At 50.4% G+C, this 20,539-nt stretch overlaps 1 protein-coding gene and 1 long non-coding RNA gene across 2 annotated transcripts in view; both read right to left on the bottom strand.

Moving 5' to 3' along the window:
• LOC309656371 overlaps positions 1-20,539 on the bottom strand; it is a 214,753-nt gene that overhangs the window by 182,969 nt on the left and 11,245 nt on the right. The gene's annotated exons all lie outside the window — the stretch shown is intronic.
• CHRNB4 (cholinergic receptor nicotinic beta 4 subunit) lies at positions 706-19,974 on the bottom strand. Its single transcript, XM_082452643.1, has 6 exons — positions 19,796-19,974; positions 15,347-15,495; positions 8,111-8,155; positions 7,898-8,007; positions 6,145-7,132; positions 706-2,763 (listed from the first exon to the last, which is right to left on the bottom strand). The coding sequence occupies exons 1-6, from the start codon at positions 19,848-19,850 to the stop codon at positions 2,623-2,625; spliced, it is 1,488 nt and encodes a 495-aa protein (XP_082308769.1). The 5' UTR covers positions 19,851-19,974; the 3' UTR covers positions 706-2,622.

Below are 20,539 nucleotides of genomic sequence, written 5' to 3'. Positions count from 1 at the left end.
GTGGTTATTCTTTAGCTGTTACTTCTAACAGACACTTGTAGCTAGACTTGTCCTTCACAAAGCTGATTACTCTCTGACTCCATATGAATTACCCTTTGCACCTGGCATTTCTTCTCCCCCTACACTCCCTTGTAGCACTCTTCATTTGGGACAGAAGGTCACGGGTGGATAACTTCAGGGGCACCAGACCCGGTTGTTGAGTGACCTGATGACAGCTTTGGCCATGAATTTGCAGAACGAAAGAAATGCAAGACCTTCATTACTTTGAGCTTTATCACCTACCCCAGACCATGAGCCCCAGGCTATATAACCTTTCCCTATTCCCCAGGGAAGGGGGCACAGCTCTTGAGGCACTAGCCTGCTGTGTTACCCCCTTTGCCAGGCAAAGATTAAAGCCATTTTTCTTGTTTCTCCAAAACTCTGTCTCCATATTTCTTTTTGGCATCGGTGCACAGAGAGCCAAGATTTTGGTATCACTAGCCATTAGGGAAAGCAAATTAAAACCAGGGTGATATACCACTTAATAGCCACTGGGATGGCTAAAATAAAAAAGTACTGTCAATACCAAGTGCAGATGAGGAAACAGAGCAACTGGATCTCTCATACTTTGCTGGTGGGAATGCAAAACAGTATGGCTGCTCCAGAAAACAGTTCTACAGTTTCATACTGTATGTTAAAAGTTAAAAGTTTAAACTAAGTTTAAAAGTTTAAACATACTCTCCCCATATAACCCAGCAATCACATTCCTGAGTATTTAACTAGAAAAATGAAAAGTTTTGTTCACACAAAATCCTATATTGTGAAATGTTTATAGTAACGCTATTGATAATTGCCCCAAACTGGTAACAACCTAAATGTGCTTCAACAGCCATATGATGGATGCAAAAGAACAAACTATTGTTACAATCGTCAACTTGGATGAATCTCAAAGGCATTATGCTGAGTGAAAGAAGCCACTCTCCAGTGGTTCCATACTAACATTGGTGCATGCGGGATCTTTAATTGTGGCCCGTGGGATCTAGTTCCCTGACCAGGGATCGAACCTGGGCCCCCTGCATTGTGAACATGGAGTCGTAACCGCTGGACCACCAGGGAAGTCCTCATTAGAGGTTATTTTTTTTTTCTTATAAATTTATTTATTTATTTATATTTGGCTGTGTTGGGTCTTCATTGCTGCACGTGGGCTTTCTCTAGTTGCGGTGAGCGGGGTCTACTCTTCATTGTGGTGCACGGGCGTCTCATTGCAGTGGCTTCTCTTGTTGTGGGGCATGGGCTCTAGGCGGGTGGGCTTCAGTAATTGTGGCTCATGGGCTTAGTTGCTCCGTGGCATGTGGGATCTTCCCAGACCAGGGCTTGAACCCATGTCCCCTGCATTGGCAGGCGGATTCTTAACCACTGCGCCACCAGGGAAGTCCCTAGAGGTTATTCTTGAAGAGACTAAACTATAGTGATGGAGAAAAGCTCAGTGGTTGCGGGGGGGTTAGGGGTGGAGGGACACGTGACCATAAAGGAGTAGCAGGTGGGAGCTGTTTTGGGTGATGAGTGACTCCTACATCCTGATTACATGAATCTATACATGTGTTAAAATTAATAGAACAGTACCTAAAAAGTCAGTTTTATTGTATAATAATTTTTAAAATAGATTTTTTGAAAAGTCCTCCTCCATCGCACAAATATTTTGAGTGCTTACGATGTGCCAGGCACCGTGCAAAAGACAGCAGAACATGACCAGGGCCGCGGAGCATGGAGGAGAGAGCCATTCCTTTCAGGTGGGGAACCAGGGAAAGCTGATGAGGGGAGCGGGCATCTGAGATTGAAGGAGGAATAGGAGTCATGTCTTCATTCAGCAAACATTTATTGAGCACCTACTATGGGCCGAGATCTGTCCTAGGCCCTGAGGATACTGCAGTGAACACGAAGGGCCAGGTCCCTGCTCTCACGGAGCTCACACTCTAGCGGGTGAGAGCCTCGGGTACTGAGGGCTGCTGGAGGAAGGTGTCGGGGTAACGTGGCTGTGGGGAGAATGCTTTGGAATGAGTGACTGGGGAAGGCCCCTGGGGGAGGTGACATTGGACAGATGATGGATTGGAGCAGAGCCCTGAATGATGCAGCCATGGGAAGAGCTTACGAGACATCTGGGGAAGAAGGTTTGGGTAGAATGTACAGCAAATGCAGAGGCTCTAAGCTGGGAAGATCTTGAAGCATGTGAGGGAGTAAAAGAAGGCCAGTGAACCTAGTGGACAAGGAGGAGTGGAGGGAGATGGAGTGAGAGGGAAGCCGGCATGCAGACCAGATGCCTGGCATACTGTGGGTGCCACCGTTACACGCATCTTTATCCCCAGTGCCTGCTGCAGGGAAGGAAGCCAGGCCGGAATTAAGGCGTCCAAAGACCCTCCTGCAGCGGGTTTCCTGGGGTTCCTCCAAGGCCTTCAGAGAGGACGGTCCAGGACCCCCCATCTTTGCCCCTCCCATGGCCATGGCTGTTTGATGGGGCTGATGGCTGACAGACTCACTTATTTAGGGCCTCATCAGCCGTGACCCAGAAGGAAGCAGCAGACTGTCCGTCTGGCCACTCATATCATCTCACCCCACATCCTGGGGGCCTCAGACACGCGGGGCAGCCTAGGGCCCTTCAGAAGGTGTGTGGGTCTGGAAGAGGGGAGGTAGGAAGAGCCCCACGGTGCCAAGCACACACACAACCACGAACACCCACAGGAACAGCCGGTCCACCACCATGGCCACGTACTTCCAGTCCTCAATGACCTGTGGGCAGACAGAGGGGCCGGTTACAGGCGCCGAGCGCGGAGGTCCTCCCTGCTTTCCCTCCTCCCCCGAGCTGGGGCCTCACTATCTGGCCAGGGACCCCGTAGGCCACTTAGAACATGGAGTGGTAAGTTCTGAGTCTGAGGCTGGTCTTTCAGCTGGGTACCTGTGTGCCTCTCGGGTCCTCAATCCACCCCTACCCGCCCTGCATGGCATCAGGGAGCCACTGGGAACCAGGCTGTTTGGGAAGGTTAGGAATGGAAGGGGTTATTAACGCCACATGTGTGATTCGAAACCAAACTGGATTATAAATAAGGGGAATGAGACCTGAGGATCACAAGGCCCCTGCTCTCATTTTCACCCCAAGCCCCCTGCCTGAGCTGGCTTCACCCAAAGGAAGACTTGAGGTGCACCTAGCTGAGAGGGGGTTGGGCAATGGGACCTGCAGGACACCTGGAAATCCTGTTTAATTTGCTCAGTTCCATTAACGGCGTTGTCTGCTAGTTCCTGTAATTAAGACCCAGCCTCCTTCCACATCATCGGGGTTTCTCTCCACCTCCTTCCCCGCCCCCCCCATCTTCTCAGGCCCAGGTGTGGGGTATAGGATTGGCAGAAACATGGCTAGCCTCCTGAGGTGCCACCACAGATGTGCCTGCCTCCTTGGCCTGGGGGAGATGCCCCCAGAGAGACCCAGCATTCTGGTCTCTCTTCCCCTCACCCGCTTTCACAGCCCAGCCTGTCTGGATCCTTCTGCATGCGTACTTGCCCTGGTGGAGAGCGGCTGGATCAGCAGAGCTCAGCAGAGGCTCTGGAGCTGGAAATTCGGGCAGCAATGGGCAAGCTGATGTCAGTGACCCAATTTGTCAGAGCCCTGGTCAGTGGTGTGCATCTCCCCTCCAGGGTAATCCCTGCTCAACCAGCCCCACACCCCCAGCCAAACACAGCAGCTGTCTGTTTCCTAGATGCAGCAGGCACCGCCCACTTTCCACAAGGCACTCTTGGGTTTCTTTGTGACAGCCCTAATTGCAAACAACTGTGTGTGTGTGTGTGTGTGTGTGTGTGTCTGTGTGTGTGTGCCTTTTCCCCTCTTTTTATATTTTTGTGCTATTTATAGTGACCAGTTAATCACCAGGGAGGGTGAAAGTGCTGCAGATGAGAAACAGCCCAGGCTGGCATAGGGGCGGGCATGCTCTGGAAGGGAAGAAAGCCTCTTCTCTCCAGCTAGACATGAGAAAGTCGATCAACCAATAAGGCCCCCATGTGTCAGTTCAGGGCAAGGCACTGCGAAGGGCAAGGAATGTTAATGACATCAGAAAGATCTGAGTATGGAGCTTGGCTCTGCTCTGTGCCAGCTGTGTGACCTTGGGCAAGTTAATGAGCCTCTCTGGGCCTAGCTTTTTCTATTGTAGAATCGGGATTCGAGTAAATGACACTTCACAGGTTCCTGGCAGAATTAGCAGTAACGTATGTCACGTCCTGGTAGAGTGCCTGATGTGTGGTTGGAGCTCAATGAACACGGGCAAATATAATAACTGTGGGCCCTGCCTGGCTCCTTCCCACAAAATGCTTTTAATTAATTGAGTTAGAAAGAGGCGGAGGCCTGTGAGTGTCTAGGGGGTAGTGAGACCTTTAGAAGAGAGAGCTCAGGATGCGGGTGGCTCAGCCAGGGCTGCAGGAGACCAGTTTCTCAACCTGCATATGCACAGGAACCAGCGGGGATCTGGTGAAAAATGCAGCTCCTGGACCACCTGCCACAGAGATCCCAGCTCAGTCAGAACAGGTAGCCCCAAAGCTGTATTTTGAAAAGTTGCCCAAGTGGTTCCTAATTAGCCAGGAGGGCCCCAGTCTGTATATTAATATTTGGGAGTCAATGAATTAGGTGATGCTGAACTACTGAATGGTTCTGAACTAAAGCAAGCATAATTAAATTAATTTTTTAGAAAGTGAAATCTGATAATCCTATAGAGCTGTGCTTCTCAAATCCCCTGGGGATCTGGTGAACATATAGCTGCTGAGCCAGCAGGTCTGGGGTGGGGCCTGAGATGCAGCATTTCTAAACAGCTCCCAGGTGAGACCGGTGCTGCTGGTCCAAGGACCACACTCTGAGGACAAGGGTGTAGAAGAACTTGTGTCCTATATTCCGCTTGTTAGCAATTCTTTCTTGTTTTCACAGTGTAATTTTGGAGCTTTTCCACCCTGCTCTTTTCTCTTGGCACTAAATAATGGAATCCCCGTGCCTTCCCTTGAGAATGTGGCTAGTGAAAAGGAATCACAGAAAGGTAAGAACAAGGCGATGCCCTCTTTTTCGCATGCAGCTGCGTGTTGTGGCATAAAAACCTGTTCAAAGAATCTGATCTGATAAGGTGTTAAAATGCGAACATTCCCAAGACTCTGAAACTTGTTCTCCAACCCAGTCTGGAAATGTGTGTGAAAATTTCTAACCGTACCATCACGTTCTGTGTTTAGTTATAAAATTGTCCTTTGAAGCATTAACTTGTTCAGAGGAGTCGGTCAAGACACCTAAACTCTAGAACTCACGGCTTTGTCCTGTGAAAGTAAACTTAACCTCTTTTTAGAAATCTGTAATTGTCCTTGATAGTTTATTATCCTGGTAGCAATAATATTTAAATGGATGGTTCTATACTCCTAAGAGTTATAAATGTTTGTATGGCTTCTTGGCAAGCCTGACAAGGATGGGAGCATATGCCCTTGGTGCCCTGGCCCACCTGTGTCCCTAAAGGCTGTAGAATCATTTTCCAGCCCACGACAGCCTTCCACTTTCTGCCTGCTTCTCCTCTCTTCTCTGCCCCAGGGCTTTCTCCAGCACCAAAACTGCTTGCTCCACAACCAGCTGGCAAAACCAGGAGGTGCAGGGGAGTTAATGCCCCCAAGGTTACTAGAGCCTTGGGGATGGGAGCTAATGGGCAAATACCCTCCTCCCTCCTGGGGGATGATTCTGAGGCTTGCTTCCATGCTTCCAGCTTCCAAGAGGCTCTCTGACTGGACTAGCCCCCAGAGCCCGTGGCAGTATCCTGCTCACTGATACCGACATTGGCTTTCCTCCTTTCCCTGTCTCACTTTCTCCACTTCCTCACTGTGCTTCCTGGGATCACTTCTCAAAAAAACTCCCTCTGCCCAGGTCCTTATATCAGGCTCTGCTTTTGGGGAACCCACAACAAACAAAAAAGGATCCCTGGTACTTCCTTCCTATCCCTCGATGCACGAAACTAGAATAAAACTCATTTCAGTCTTGGATTCCTTATTCAAACAAAGAGTTTGAGAACCCTTGTCTCATGAATTAACTTCAGGAAATGGGAAACTGACTATTTTATCCCAGCCTCTTCCATTGGGCAGGTGTTGGGAGCTGGGCTAGCAACTTACACTCTGGTCCTGATCGTCACACTTCATGTGCTGGGCAATGAAGCTGACACCCTCTAAAGCCTCCTGCACATCCTGCTTGAACCTCCCGGAAGACCTCAGCCAGAAATCCCTGGGGATACCCGCTGAGTCAGAACCGGCTGGAGACTTGGGAGCTGCAGAGGCAGGGTTCACAAAGTACATGGAGTTCCTGTAGAGGTTGGAGGAGCTGGCGGGGCCCATGGCCAAGGCAGTGGTGGTGGCCTTGGACTTGGTCAGGTGAGCCTGGCTGGGCTGGGGGGCCCTGGAGGGGCTGCTGTCAGGGCGCTTCATGAAAAGGAAAGTGGGCAGCTTGTGTAGGAAGCAGCGCTTGACCCAGGGCGCCATGGTGTGCGTGCTGGGTGAGCGGTGGTGCACGTTGAGCACACAGACGCTGGTGACGATGGAGAAGGTAACCAGCACCATGGTGAACATGAGATATTTGCCGATGAGCGGCACGTCGAGGGAGGTGGGTGGCACGATCTTGGAGATGAGCAGCAGGAAGACGGTGAGCGCCAGAAGCACAGAGATGCACAGCGTCATCTTCTCGCCACAGTCGGAGGGCAGGTAGAAGACGAGGATGGCCAGGGAGGTGATGAGCACGCAGGGGATGATGAGGTTGATGGTGTAGAAGAGCGGCTTGCGCTTGATGATGAAGTCGTAAGTCACGTCCACATAGCTGGGGTCCTGCGGGTTCACCGTCCTTCGCCCAGGGAGGGCAACTATGTCCCATTCACCACTGGGGGTGAAGTCATCCATGCTGGCCGTGGGCGACTTGAGGACCATGTCGATCTCCGTGTGGTCGTAGGTCCAAGAACGGAACTTGAGGGTGCAGTTCTGCTGGTCAAAGGGGAAGTGCTTCACCTCGATCTTGCAGGCACTCTTGTAGATGGCAGGGGGCAGCCACATGATGCTGCCATTGGAGCGGACCACCACATTGGTATAGAGAGACACCTCGTAGGTACCGTCGGCACTGGGGGTGGGGGCAGGGCATGGAGGAGAATATCATGAAATCCATAGATGACGCCTGGCTGTTCTTAGAACTTGCCAAAGAGCCCTGCAGGATTATTTCTCACTAATCACTCTTCCAAACCCCCATGCCCTCACTGGAAAGGCCTGCTTTACTTGGCAACTGCCTGGCGGTGAGAGCCCTGCCATGAAACAGCTTGAAGGCTTTACATAGATTAGCTCATTTAAGCCTCACAACAGTCCAATGAAGTAGATATTATTATCATCCCCATTTTACAGATGGGAAAAACAAGGCTCAGAGAAGTTGTCCTCTTCAAGGTCAGAAAACTAGTAAGCAGTACAGCTAAGATTTAAAGTCAGGTATTTCTGTCCTTAGACCACCTACTCCTAATCATTTCTTGCTTCTGCTGGTACAACTACGACCTGGGAAGTCTCTTTATCCCCCTCCACCTACCTGAGATATTTATGCATATCAAGTCAGTGCTACCAACACCCAACACTGACAAAGCAACCGAAGGTCAGAAAGAGGACAGTATGGAGGACAGAAAGAGCACTGGACTTGGGGTCAGGATGGTGGCCCTGGTCCCAGCTGTGCCTGAGTGAGTCACAAGGCCCTCCCCATCTCTGGCCTCCAATTCCCCATCTGTAACTGAGGGTGCTGGCTCTGCTCATCTCTAATTCCTCTTGCAGCCTGACAGCTTGGAAGTCTGGGTGAAGCACAGGACTGGAGGCCTGGCCCTCACCACCTTGGCCAACCCTGCCACTTAACTTGTTGTAAAGCACGATGTCAGGCAGCCAGATGCGCTTTGCGGGAATCCTCAGGATGTTCACACCCTCATAGCGGGAGCTGTTCCAGGCCAGGCGGTAGTCTGTCCATTCCTGAGCAGACAGGCAAGGCCCCGTCACTTGTAGGTCCCTCGCCGCCAAGGGGCAGCCCTGGAGAAAACGCCTCCTTGGGCTGGGGACCCTGCAGGGCACTTACCTGTTTCAGCCAGACGTTGGTGGTCATGATCTGTTCTCGCTCATTCTGGGGAGGGAAATGAGGTTATCAGTTCACCTGTCAGGAGGTGATAGACCCCACTTTATCAAGCAAAAGTCTCTGAGCTCCAGGGCCACGTGACCAACCACCAACTTAACATCCTCGGAGGGCTCAGACGTAGTTCACACCCAACGTGCCTGAGACAAACCTCATGATCTTCACCCAGACCTGGGCCTCCACTGGCATTGCCGTCTCAGTGACTGGCACCCCCCAGCCATACAATTCCACAAGCCAGAAACCTGGCAGTTGTCCCTGATCCCTTGCTCTCTGATCCATCAGTAAGTCCTGTAGATTGTACCTCCTACACGAGTCTCAAATTTGTCTGCTTCTCCCCATCTCCTCTGCCACCATCATCTGTTGCCTAGACTATTGCAGTAGCCTCCCAACTGGCCTTCCTGCTCTGCCTTGGCCTGCCTTTAGTCTGTTCTCTATAGAGCAACATGGGTAATCCTTTTAAAATCTCAGCTCCTCAGACTACGTCTCTCTGCTGAAACCCTCCACTCCTCTCCCATCTCATCTAAAGTGAAAGCCAAAGTTCTGCCCAGGGCCTACAAGGCCATCCATGATCTGCCCCCCTCCCCCACCTCCATCCCTATTAGCTCTAGTACCTCTTATCTCAACACTTTCCTGTTTGCTCATCCCACTTCAGCTATACATGTCTCTTTGCTTCTGCCTTTGCATGTTATTCCCTCTTCCTGGAAATCCACACAGCTGACTTCCTCACTTTCTTCAGGTCTTCCCTGACCTTTCTATATAAAATAGCACCCCGTTCCCCTCTCTCCCTGCTTCATTTTTCTTCTTTTTTTAAATTAATTAATTAATTAATTTTTTGGCTGCGTTGGGTCTTCATTGCTGTGCACAGCCTTTCTCTAGTTGTGGCGAGCGGGGGCTACTCTTTGTTGCAGTGTGCGGGCTTCTCATTGTGGTGGCTTCTCTTTGTTGCAGAGCACAGGCTCTAGGCATGCGGGCTGCAGTAGTTGTGGCTCGCGGGCTCTAGAGCGCAGACTCAGTAGTTGTGGCGCACGGGCTTAGTCGCTCCGCGGCATGTGGGATCTTCCCGGACCAGGGCTCGAACCCGTGTCCTCTGCATTGGCAGGCAGATTCTTAACCACTGCGTCACCCCTACTTCATTTTTCTTTATAGCTCTTATCACCACTGGCCACCTCTATTTGTGTATTATATGCCACCTCCTACTAGCATCTAAGGGTATCTGGGATGTATCAGATATGCAGTAAATATTTTCTGAAGACTATAAGAATCCTACCACAATAATCCAGGCCACCATAATCCATCTCTCACCTGAACCACTGCAAGACCCTCCCAACTGGTCTATGACCACTCTGCACACATACCCCATACAGACACACATCTATTCTTCCTCTGCAGCCAGAAGAAACTTCCAAAGTTCCTGCCATTTCCCCCGTAATCCTATTTTTACTTAGGTCACTTCTGTGGCTTCCTTCACATATAAAATAAAAATCCAACTCCTTCACAGGGTCTGCAAGGTCCTGCCAACTTTCCCAGCTTCATATTACCTTTATTCTGTGCCCTTCCCCCGACATCCGCCCCCACCCTGGCCTTCTTTAGTTCTCCGAATGTGTCTTGTGCTCTCAGTCTGTACCAATTTCCCTGCCTCCTCTTCACCAAGATAACTTCCAGCATCTTGATATCAGCTTGGTAGTCACTTCCTCTAGGAACCTTTCCTGAATCCTCAACTAGGTAAGCATATCAGTAGAAAAAGGTTCAGTTGCCAGTAACAGAGAGCCAGAGTAACACTGCCTTAAATAAGTTTATTTCTCTCTTGCAACAGTTTGGACGTACAGGCATACCTCGTTTTATTGTGCTTCACAGATACTGCATTTTTTCCAAATTAAAGTTTCGTGGCAACTCTGTGTGGAGCGTCTGTTGGCACCATTTTTCCAATAGCACTTGCTTACTTTGTGTCTCTGTGTCACATTTTGGTAATTTTTGCAATATTTTAAACTTTTTCATTATTACTGTATTTGTTACAGTGATCTGTGATCAGTATCTTTGATGTTACTACTGTAAAATATTACAACTCACTGAAGGCTCAGATGATGGTTAGCATTTTTTAGCAATAAAGTATTTTAAAATTAAGTTATGTACGTTGTTTTTTAGACATAATGCTATTACACACTTAATAGACTACAGCATAGTGTAAACATAACTTTTATATGCACTGGGAAACCAAAAAAATCATGTGACTTGCTTTATGGTGATATTCACTGTGTTGCGGTGGTCTGAAACCAAACCTGCAGTATCTCTGAGGTATACCTGTAATATGGTGGCTTTGCTCTGCAAAGTCCTTAGGGACCCAGGTTCCTTCCGGATTTCTTCTCTACCACACCTAGAGTGTGGCTCTCATCTGCATGGTCCACAATGACTGCTGCAGCTCCAGTCATTACACCCACATTCCAGACTGTTGAGGGGTAGATGGGAAGAGGAGAGAGAGGATGCATGCCAATTGTCTCCCCCCCTCCCCAAATGTCTTGTTTTAATTAGAGTATTTAGGCCATTTACATTCAGTGTAGTTACTGATAAATTTGGGTTTAAACCTACCATCTATCTGTTTTCTGTTTATTCCCTTTCTCTCTTTTCTTGCCTTATTTTGGATTAACGATTTTATTATCCATTTCTCCCGATATTAATGTGACTGTTCTTTAGGTAGTTACTCTGGAGTCTGCAATATGCATATACTTGACTTTTTAGCATCTAATATAAATTAGTTCTTTTATCACTTCCAGAACAAGGCAAGAACTTTAGAACATTTCAATTTCATCTACCCCCTCCTTACTTTTGGGTTATTGTCATGTATCTAATTCTACATATAATTAAAACCTTGCAAGATATTTTTTTCAGTTTTTTTAATGCTGTCAATATCAATTCAAATTCACCCATATATTTACCCTTTCTGTTGTGCTTCATTCTTTCCTACATTTCTATATTTCCATCTGGGATCATTTTCCGTATTGGGTCTTCTTGTATTAAATTCTCTCTCTCTCTCTCTCTCTCTCCTGAAAACATCTTTATTTCACCTTCTTATTTTTTTTTTAATAAATTTATTTATTTAGTTATTTGTGGCCATGTTGGGTCTTCGTCACTGTACGCAGGCTTTCTCTAGTTGCAGTGAGTGGGGGCTACTCTTCGTTGTGGTGTGAGGGCTTCTCATTGTCGTGGCTTCTCTGTTGCAGAGCACAGGCTCTAGGCGCGCAGGCTTCAGTAGTTGTGGCACGTGGGCTCAGTAGTTGTGGCTTGCGGGCTCTAGAGCTCAGGCTCAGTAGTTGTGGCCCACAGGCTTAGCTGCTCCGCGGCATGTGGGATCTTCCCGGGCCAGAGCTCGAACCCGTGTCCCTTGCATTGGCAGGCAGATTCTTAACCACTGTGCCACCAGGGAAGCCCTCACCTTCATTTTGAATTATATTTTTACTGGTGGTATATTTCTAAGTTTGCAGTTTTTTCTTACAGCACTTAAAAAATGTCATTCAATTTTCTGGTTTCCCTTTTCAGCTGTTAGTTTTATTGTTGCTTCTGACTTTTGTTTCCCCTGACTGCTTTTAAGATTTTCTTTGTCTTTGGTTGTCAGGAGTTTGAGTATGATGTACCTGGGTATGATTTTCTTTGTATTTACCTCTCATAGGGTTCATAGAGCCTCTTGCATGTGTAGCTTAATGTCTTTAGTCAGTTTTGGAAAATTCTCAGTCAGTATCACTTCAACCTTTGCTTCTTATTTTTATTCCCATTCTTTCTGGAACTCCAAATACACGTTAGACCTGACATTTTTATCCTGTATCATATTATCTTCTTTTCTGTATTTTCCTTTCTTTTTTCTATAATTTGTCTAGATATTTTCAATTGACCTCTCTTCCTGTTCCTTAACTTTCTCTTCTGCTACGACCAATCTGCTATTAAACCCATCTAATAAATTTTAAATTCTCCATCATTATAAGTTTCTTGAACATATTAATGCATCGCATTTTCTTTTTAAGAATGTTTATTTATTTTGTTTATTTTTAATAGTGGTAAAATACACATAACAAATTTTACTATCTTAACGGCAGTTATTTAAAAGTCTATGTCTGAAGATGCCAATATTTGAATCATCTGTGTGTCTGTTTCTCTTCTTTTCTCTCTTGGTTTTTTCTTATTTAGTCTTGTCTTATTGCCTGCCTAGTAAGTTTTTATCTGACTTTATCTGCCTCCAGGGACGACTGACTTTGGCTTTATGGCAGGCAGTTAGAGGAGGGACAGATCACCTTCATCTAGTCTGTGACTGAGCTGGTTCAAAGCAGGTTTTAGTTTTTATGAGGGCTGGTCTGTTCTTGATTCATTTTGACTCTCAGCGATGCTCCTTGCAAGGTCCTCACCAAGGCCCCATCTCCTTAGTGGGGCTCCAATTCCAATTTGTGTCATCCTAGCCCTGTAAGAGTGCCAAGCATTCAGCTAGGCTTCCCAGCCTCTTAGCCACCACTCTGTACTCAGCTCCCTTGGCTCTATACTGTTTACCAATCATCAAATGACAGGAAAAGCACCAGAAGCTATCAGGGTCACCTCCTGGATCCTGGTCCTTCAAGTCCTGGCTAAGCTCTCTAAGACCTTCAAACAGATTTGGGGGAGGACAGGCATTTTTGTCCGCCTTTTCTAATTGTTCTTGTGGAAAAGTTAATCTGCAACAAGATACTCTGTCATTACAGAAAGTTGAAAACCTTCAGCTGTCTTAAAAAATAATTTTTTTAAAGTTGAGGTACAATTTACATACAGTGAAGGTGAGGTACAATTTACATACAGTGAAATGCACAGATCTTAAGGGTACAGTTTGATCAGTTTTAACAATGCATTATCCAGGTAACCTACCTCCTTTCAAGGTATAGAACATTTCTACCACCCAGAAAGTTCTCTCCTTCTTTAGTCCGGTGCCTCAGTCCCCTTTACTCCCCCAGCAGCTGCCTTCCCAAAGGCAGTCCTGGCCTTCCCGAAGAGCTGCTTCTGAAGGCTTGCTGGCCTTACACAGCACAGACTCCCTGCCTGCTCCCTAGAAACTTCCATCTTTAAACTGGTTATGCCCATAACCCTCCCTCCTTAAAAACCAAACCCTGAAGTACAAAAGGAAAAATAACCCCCCAAACCTCATATTTGTTCTGTACACAGCTTTCAGGATTATGACAGCTCACAGTGCTACACTCATAGGCATGGGGCTGGAGGCTGTGTGCCCTCCTCCTTCTGGTAACTTCTGTTATCCAACAGGGACCACAGAGCAGATCTGGCAGGGGCAGCCTTAGCCTGGAAGTGTGGCTAGAGCTGCCTTCCTGTTCCCCCTCACCAGGGCAGCAGCTGCAAGGCAGCAGCTGCAAGGCCGCAGCTGGGCTCACTCCATTAAGCAAAAAGCCTTTGGCTGGACAGTAACACTCAGACACCAGCCTGGGAGCGGCCTGGCCGGAAGCACTTATTCCTTCCAGTTGGCCTGCGGAGGGGAGAGGGACAGAGAGCACAGGCTTTTCACCCCTCCCCCATTCTTGGGCTGTGCTTCGTCCCAGGGGAGGAAGCCAGCCATTAATCTGGCCAAAGCCTTCGTGAGGGCTATAGGTTGGAGGGGCTGGGTTTGTAAGGGCTGAGTGTGCTAGAGAGAGAGGGTGGCAGTAAGAACGCAGCCACCAGACCAGAGGAGGTTCAGCCGCATTGGTTGGCTCCCCAAGGCTCAGGAGGAGAGGCACGGTGGATTTCCAGTGCACTGGCAAGGTCTTGGGAAAAGGAGTGGCCAGTCAGTGTGCAGGGCTGGGAGTCAGGCAATTTGGGATCTACTTCTGGCATCGCCAGAACTCCTGGACAAGGTCCTAGGTTGTTCATCTGATCTTTTTCCATATGCATAAATTAAGGAATTTGCCTAAACTTTGAGACCCCTGACTCGGCCTCTAAGTCATGACTCTTTCATTCCAAAAATGCTGTCTGTGCCTTTGCACGTGCTCTTCTCTTTGCTAGGGATATCCTGCCCACTCTGTGCACTCTAGTCTGCCAGTTTGGAGTCACCTGCCAATCCATATCCCAGGACCAGTTAAAATGCTTTGGCTTCAAGCATAGCTGGAACACAACAAAACATCCAACTACGAGTGGCTAAAACAATAAGGACATCTGTCATATCACATAACAAGAGAGCAGGCCAATCATTTCAGTGTTGGTTAATGCAGTAATTCAATGATGTCAGGATTCTAGGTTGTTGACAGTGACGTTAGGACTCTGTGAGTCTCTTGTTTTTCCCCCACAATCATAAGATGGACGCCATGGTTCCAAATATAAAACCTTCACATGACAATGTCTATGGCAGGAAATGGCAAATCTTTTCTTGGGTCCCTTTTTGAGTGTGAGGAAAACTTTCCCAGAGACCCCCGCCCCTACATCCCAATGCCAGGGCTACAGCTCTTGCCTAAGCCTTAACTGATTATTGGCTGGAGGAATAGAATTACCATGGTTAGCTACGACTTGACAATACGTGGCAAGGAGGCCGGAGAAGGGCCCATGAAGTTCATGAGTATTCAATATCAAGTCATAGTTTTATTAACAAGGAAGTTGTGAGGCAGGAATGTCCACTGGGTAGGCAGCCAATGGGCCTGCCATAGACAAGGTGGGCCTCCAACTTGGCCATAAGCTTCTCCTCCTTCTACCCTATCATCTCCCCCAGTCTGCTCAACAGATGACCTCACATACCCCCTACCTACTGCGGGGAGATAGGAACTAGGGTACAGAAACCAATGGGTACAGAGGCCCAGGTGTAGGGACAGGACCAGAGGCAGCTGCTGCATTGGTCTAGCCAACTGAGGGTCTGGATAAATGAGGGTGGTCACTGCAGGTATGGAAATGAAGAATGGATTACAGAGTGCAAAAGTAGGGTTGTCAGGGCTTGATGTGTGGATGTGAGGCCTGGTAGGGAGTGCTGAGGAAGGCTGAGGCACTAGGGAGCTCCCCTTCTCCCCTCTGCTATCTCTGAGTTGGGAGTGCCTGAGGGAACCATGGCTCATTGTTAATCTTCTCTGTGGCCCTTTCCACATCCCCACGCACAGGTTTGGAACCCCGCCCCTGGAAGCAGCTCTGAGGGGAGCATTCATATGAGGAGCATGTAGCATACTGTGTCCAGCTGTGGGGAAGGCACAGCTGCCCCCCTGTACCTACCACACTGATGAGCTGGGCCAGGGAGAGCTGCAGCTGGATGGAGATGAGCTCTGAGGAACTGGTGGCTGGGCGGATCAGGTTGTTGTAGCGGGTTTTGTTCAGGAGGTCATCCATGAGCTTCTCCTCTGCGTTGGCCACGCGGCAGTCCCCTGGGAAAACACATAGTCATATCTGCTGGGTCCTCATCCAGCTGATGGCAGTGAAAGGGAGAGCTGCGAGGGCCAGAGAGCACAGGTGCCCTCGGGGCCAGCTGGAGCAGCTAAGGTGCTGGCAGGCCTGCCTCTCCTTGGAGACTTCAAATTAGGTCTATCCAAGACAGAGCTCAGCTCTCTCCTCCCACGCCCTACATCTTCCTCCTCCTGTTCCCTCTAGCAATGAATGGCACCCCACGCTCTAGACATCTAGTCCAAAACCTGGGCATATATTTTGACCCCTCCCTTGGTTCATCCAAGTGGCCACCCAGTTCTATTCTACTTTCCAAATCTCTCAGTCTGTCCTCCCCTCTCCATCCCTCCTGGTCCTGGCTCACCACCCTGCCCCAGGCTCTTCCAGTAGCCTCCTTGCTGGTCTCCCCACCCCCACTCTGCCCCTGCCATCATGTCCCATTCAGTGCCAGAGTGGTCTTCCTACAGCTACTGAGCCAGAGCCCATCCCTGCCCGTAACCTGTCAGAGCTGTAGGCAGAGTTCAAATCCTAACGTTTCGGCTTGGCATCCAAAGCCCCTGGCACCAGCATTTCTTCCTCAACCTGATCTCTTCTTACCTCTCCACCTCTACGCCGAGGTACTGTATATTTTGGCCATATATACTGCTTTCCTTTCCCCATGTGGCCTTCATTGTCTCACTTCTAAATCTTCAAGCACACTCCTTCTTCTGCCAGGACGGCCCCCAGGCGACCAGCCATCAAATATCTGAGAGTCTTTCTTGTGCCAGGCACTGTGTTATGCGCTGGGGGTAACAGCCAGCAAAAACCCTGGCTCCTGCCCTCAGAGAGCTTCCCGTGTAGTGGAGGAGAGATATTCTTCAAACGTGGGTTTGTGTGCAGAGCTGGGGAGATGCTTTCACTAAAAGAGAAAAGGCCTGGGCTAGGGGGAGTTTCCTGGGTTCAGTCTCGGCCCTACAGGGTGCAGGGTGCACCTTGAGACACCAAATGGAGGGGTCCAGCTGGCAGTTGGCTCCTGGTCTGGAGCTTAAAGGAGAGGTCTGGGCTCAGAACCATACTTGCGAGCCAGCAAACGCAGCCTCCTGCAGGGAGCCTGACCTGGCCGGGAGCCCCACTGAGCTCCCACAGCCCCAGATCTGCCCCTTTTCACAGCCCAGATCTCTTGCCATGTGGTGTTTGGGTCTTTGTCCCATCTCCCTCACACGTCTGGGAGTGAAGGGAAGGTTCAGGAACTCGATCTCAATCTCGATCTCGTTCACTCGTGACTTCAGGTAAGGGCAGTTTGGGGAGGGGCCTGGGAAAGAGGGAGCCTCAGAGGAAGGTCAAGGACACCTGAGCAGGAGACCCCAGGAACAGGGGAAGAGATGCGGGTGTGCAGAGGAAACAGTGTCGGGGCAGGCAAGAAAGTGGGAAAAGGATAAGGGAATACGGGAGGCTGAGGAGGTGGGGTTGGGTCTGCCAGCTCACCAGGCCCAGGACTGGGGTTACATCCTCCACTGAGGGGCCAGTTCACTCTGTCTTACCAAATCCCACCCTCTGGATGCAGCCACAGGGCCCAGAGTGTGAATTGCCTGACAGAGCAAGTCTGAGGTGGACTCCTGGGTGGGTGCTGGGCTGGACACGAGGCCATGGGGGGCAGCCACCGCCCTGCCTGCTCCCTGCACTTTCCAACTCATTGCCCATCTGGAGCAAATGCAGTATTTAGTGCCTGTGAAAGATGCTCCCAGGGCACCTGCTGCCCACTGTCCCTCCCCCAACCTGCCCCAGGCTGTCCAGAGGGGGTCCTGTGGATGCTTGGCCTACATTCTGAGCCCTGCCTCTCATACCCTGGACCCCCTCCCAGAGGCCAGCTGCTTGAATACCCTGGAAGCCAGTCTGTAGCCCCAGGTTATAGCTGGGCCTCTCCCATAGACCCTCTTTATTATACATATTTGAGTTGACCCATCATGTCAGCAGCGTATGACTTGCCCAAGTCCATCAGGCATGTCTGGGACAGCTCGGGTCAGAATCTGAGGCTCCTGGCCCCCAGCCCTGCAGTGCTGGGGGAGGCTGGATCCCACATCTCTGCAGCCCCAGGAGGCTGGTGTACCTAGGTACCTGAGAGGCATGGGCTGCTCTGCAGACTGTGGGGGCTTGTGTTCCAGCTCCAAGCCCACCTGGGATGCTCAGGTTGCTCACCTTTGGGCCTGTCCTGCCTCTCAGTCGTTCAGCTGTCCCCCAGGGACCCTCGCCCATCTTGAGGACCAGCTGTGGGATCCAGAGAAAGAGGTTCCGAAAACCTTAGACCATTTAGCCCACTCTCTATTTCTTATCTGGGGAAACTGAGACCAAAGAGGGTGAGGAACTTACTCAAGGAGTCCCAGCAAGTCAGAGGCAGAGCCAGTTAGAGGCCCTCCCCTAACCCCTGTGCCTTCTTTCGCGCCCTTGCTAACTTCCCCGTAAGGAGCTTGTCCCTTCAGAAGCCATGTTGGTGTCCAGAGCCAAGTGTGTACTCATGCCTGTGCCTGTGTTTGTACTTGTATACATGCATGGGGGGCAGAGGGGTTTCCAAACTATATTTGTTTAGGCTTTTCAATCTGCTGCTTTATGCCTATGAGGCCTGCCGGGTTCAAAAGACAAGGAACAGGCCTCTCACCCCCAGATGACAGGGGTGGCCCAGAATAGGTGGAATCTTCTGGGGCACAGTTGGGGGTCACCTCCCAGCCCTGGGGCCGGCACAGTTACACAAAGAGGCCACCACTAGGGGTCAGTCATGACCCAGTGATTCTGAGAAGGAGTGGGCCCGCCCTGCCTCTGTCCAGGGCCTTGCCTTCCTTGGCCTTCTCTGGAAAAACTGCTCCCCACCAGTAAGGGGTTAACAGTCTGAGAGGAAGCCATGGCTGGAATTCTAAAACGTGTGAGTGTGTGTACAGTCTGAAAAAGCAGAGCTAATGGTAAAAATCCATATTGGTAAGATGGAAAGGCAATACCTATTGGTTTGGAATACAAACCACAGAAAGTAAAGGGTCAGTGGAATCTTGGCAAGTGGGCACCTGAAAGGCAGAGTGATTTTCAGTTGGGGATGTTTGTCCTTAACTGAGGAAGGGAACAAGAGATTTGTATTTATTAAAAGGCAGCTATGGATTTTTTCAAAAAGTTGAGGTTTTTACGTTTTACAAAAAGCTCACAATATATTATCAGTAGCTTCTCCAATCATGTGCAAGAATCACTTGGATGCTTGTATAAATGCAGATCCCCAGGCTCCATTTCCTGAGATTCTGGTCCTGTGAGCCTAGGATAGGGCCCCGGGGATGTGTAGTGGGTGTTTCTGATGCAGGTGGCCCCAGAACCATACTTAAGAAACACTGCAACTGACTCACATCTGAGTCCCTAAGTATGTAGTCAAGGCATATCATCCCCATAGAACAGATAGGGAAACTGAGGCCCAGAGAGGGTCACTGAGCAAGTGGTGACAGATCCAGGATGCACACATGGAGTGCAGACACCATCTTTGGTGAGATCTCCGCTTCCCTATAGGAACTTCATATGTCCCCCTACCCCTTACCTCCAACACCCCTGGTGGTGTGTCTCTGTCCAAGGAAGATATAGCCCTGGTCCTCTAGGCTGACTAGGGCTTGGAGGACAAGCTTGGGCTGGAGGGTAGGAGCTGAAAGAGTCCTTGGAACTCAGCTGGGGAGACTGAGGCCAGGAGCAGACAATCCTCACCGTATCTGGACTCTGCCTGGGAAGGGCTGACTGGATTTCCCTTCTGGGTGTCTGCAGGTTCCTGAGGGGCAGGCTGCACTTCACCAGCCCCGCACTCAGCCAAGCTGGCTGTCCTGGCCGGCCAACCCCTAGGAGTGGGTGACCAGAGGCAGAGGTGCCATAAAAGTGTGTTTTCTAAGAGATCCACCCCCAAATACACTTGGGCTGGCGAGTTGGGTAGCACCCCCCACCCCAGGCTAAGTTTCCCTATCTACAGTAGCGCTGGGATTGAGCAGAGCTGCCTGTCGAGCGGGTACCACTCAGCCCCACTACCCAGCCCAAAGGCGCTCCATATGGAGGGTGGCCCTGGCGGCCGCGCAGAGGACAGGCGGTCCCCACCCCAAACGTCGCAGACCCACTCATCCTGACCCGCCCCTGCTGCCGTGAGTGGGCTTAGCCCCGCCCACGCCCCCATTCGTCCCGGACAATCTCGGGCCACTCCCCTGGGTGCTGGACACCCTCCCTTCCCTCCCACCTGTGGCAAGTCCAGCCGGGCTCTGGCCGACCCAGGCGTCCCTCCCTCCTTCCCCGAAGAGAACTCACCTCGCCCGCAAAGGGCAACCAGGGAGAAAAGGAGCAAGGGGAGCGCGCTTCTCATGACGGGCGGGGGCTGGAGAGGCAACCTAGGCGAGTTCAGCGGTCGGACCACCCGGGCACCGGCGGCCGCGGGCAGGCTAGTGAGAGCCGGTGCCCACGGCCTCGGAGGTTTGAAGTCGTGGACGGCGAGCACTAGGACCCCGCGGAGAGCCCAGCCAAACCCCGCTGGGGGGCAGCAGCTGTGAGCTACGCCCACAAGGGGATGGGGCGGGGCCGGCACCATCCGGGCTGGACCGGCTCTTTTCGGCCAACCGCCTAGGGTCGTCTCCCAGGGGCTGTCCTCTGCGCTTCCCGACCTCGTCCGGCCTCCAACTTTCCTTGAAGGGAGTCCGGCAGGACAGTGCATGCACCCTTTGTACAGTTAGGGAGACTGAGGCAGACGCTGGCTCTGGATCCCTCTACTGTTGGGGAAAGTGGTTGTACTCCAGCTGGGAGGTCCCTGGGCTTTGCCTGCCGTCAGGACTCAGGAGGTCTTTCAGAAAAAGATCTCAAGTCTATGCTCATGGGCTTTGCTGAAAAAAATGAGCACTGCAGGGAGTGGGGAGTAAGCCAGCTGGAGTGGGGCGCAGCTATCTGCAGACATTGGGGAAAGGGCGCTTAGGAAAAGCGTGTGGAATTTGGGAGGGTGAAATAGCTCAGGGTCCCCTTACCTAGATTGGGTGACTTGGGAAGGGACAGGATGGAGCCGGA

Source organism: Balaenoptera physalus, assembly GCF_965194825.1.
Source record: "Balaenoptera physalus genome assembly, chromosome: 2".
Classification (NCBI taxonomy): Eukaryota; Metazoa; Chordata; class Mammalia; order Artiodactyla; family Balaenopteridae; genus Balaenoptera; species Balaenoptera physalus.
Note: the sequence above shows the minus strand (reverse complement) of the source record. Positions and strands in the feature narration are given on the sequence as shown.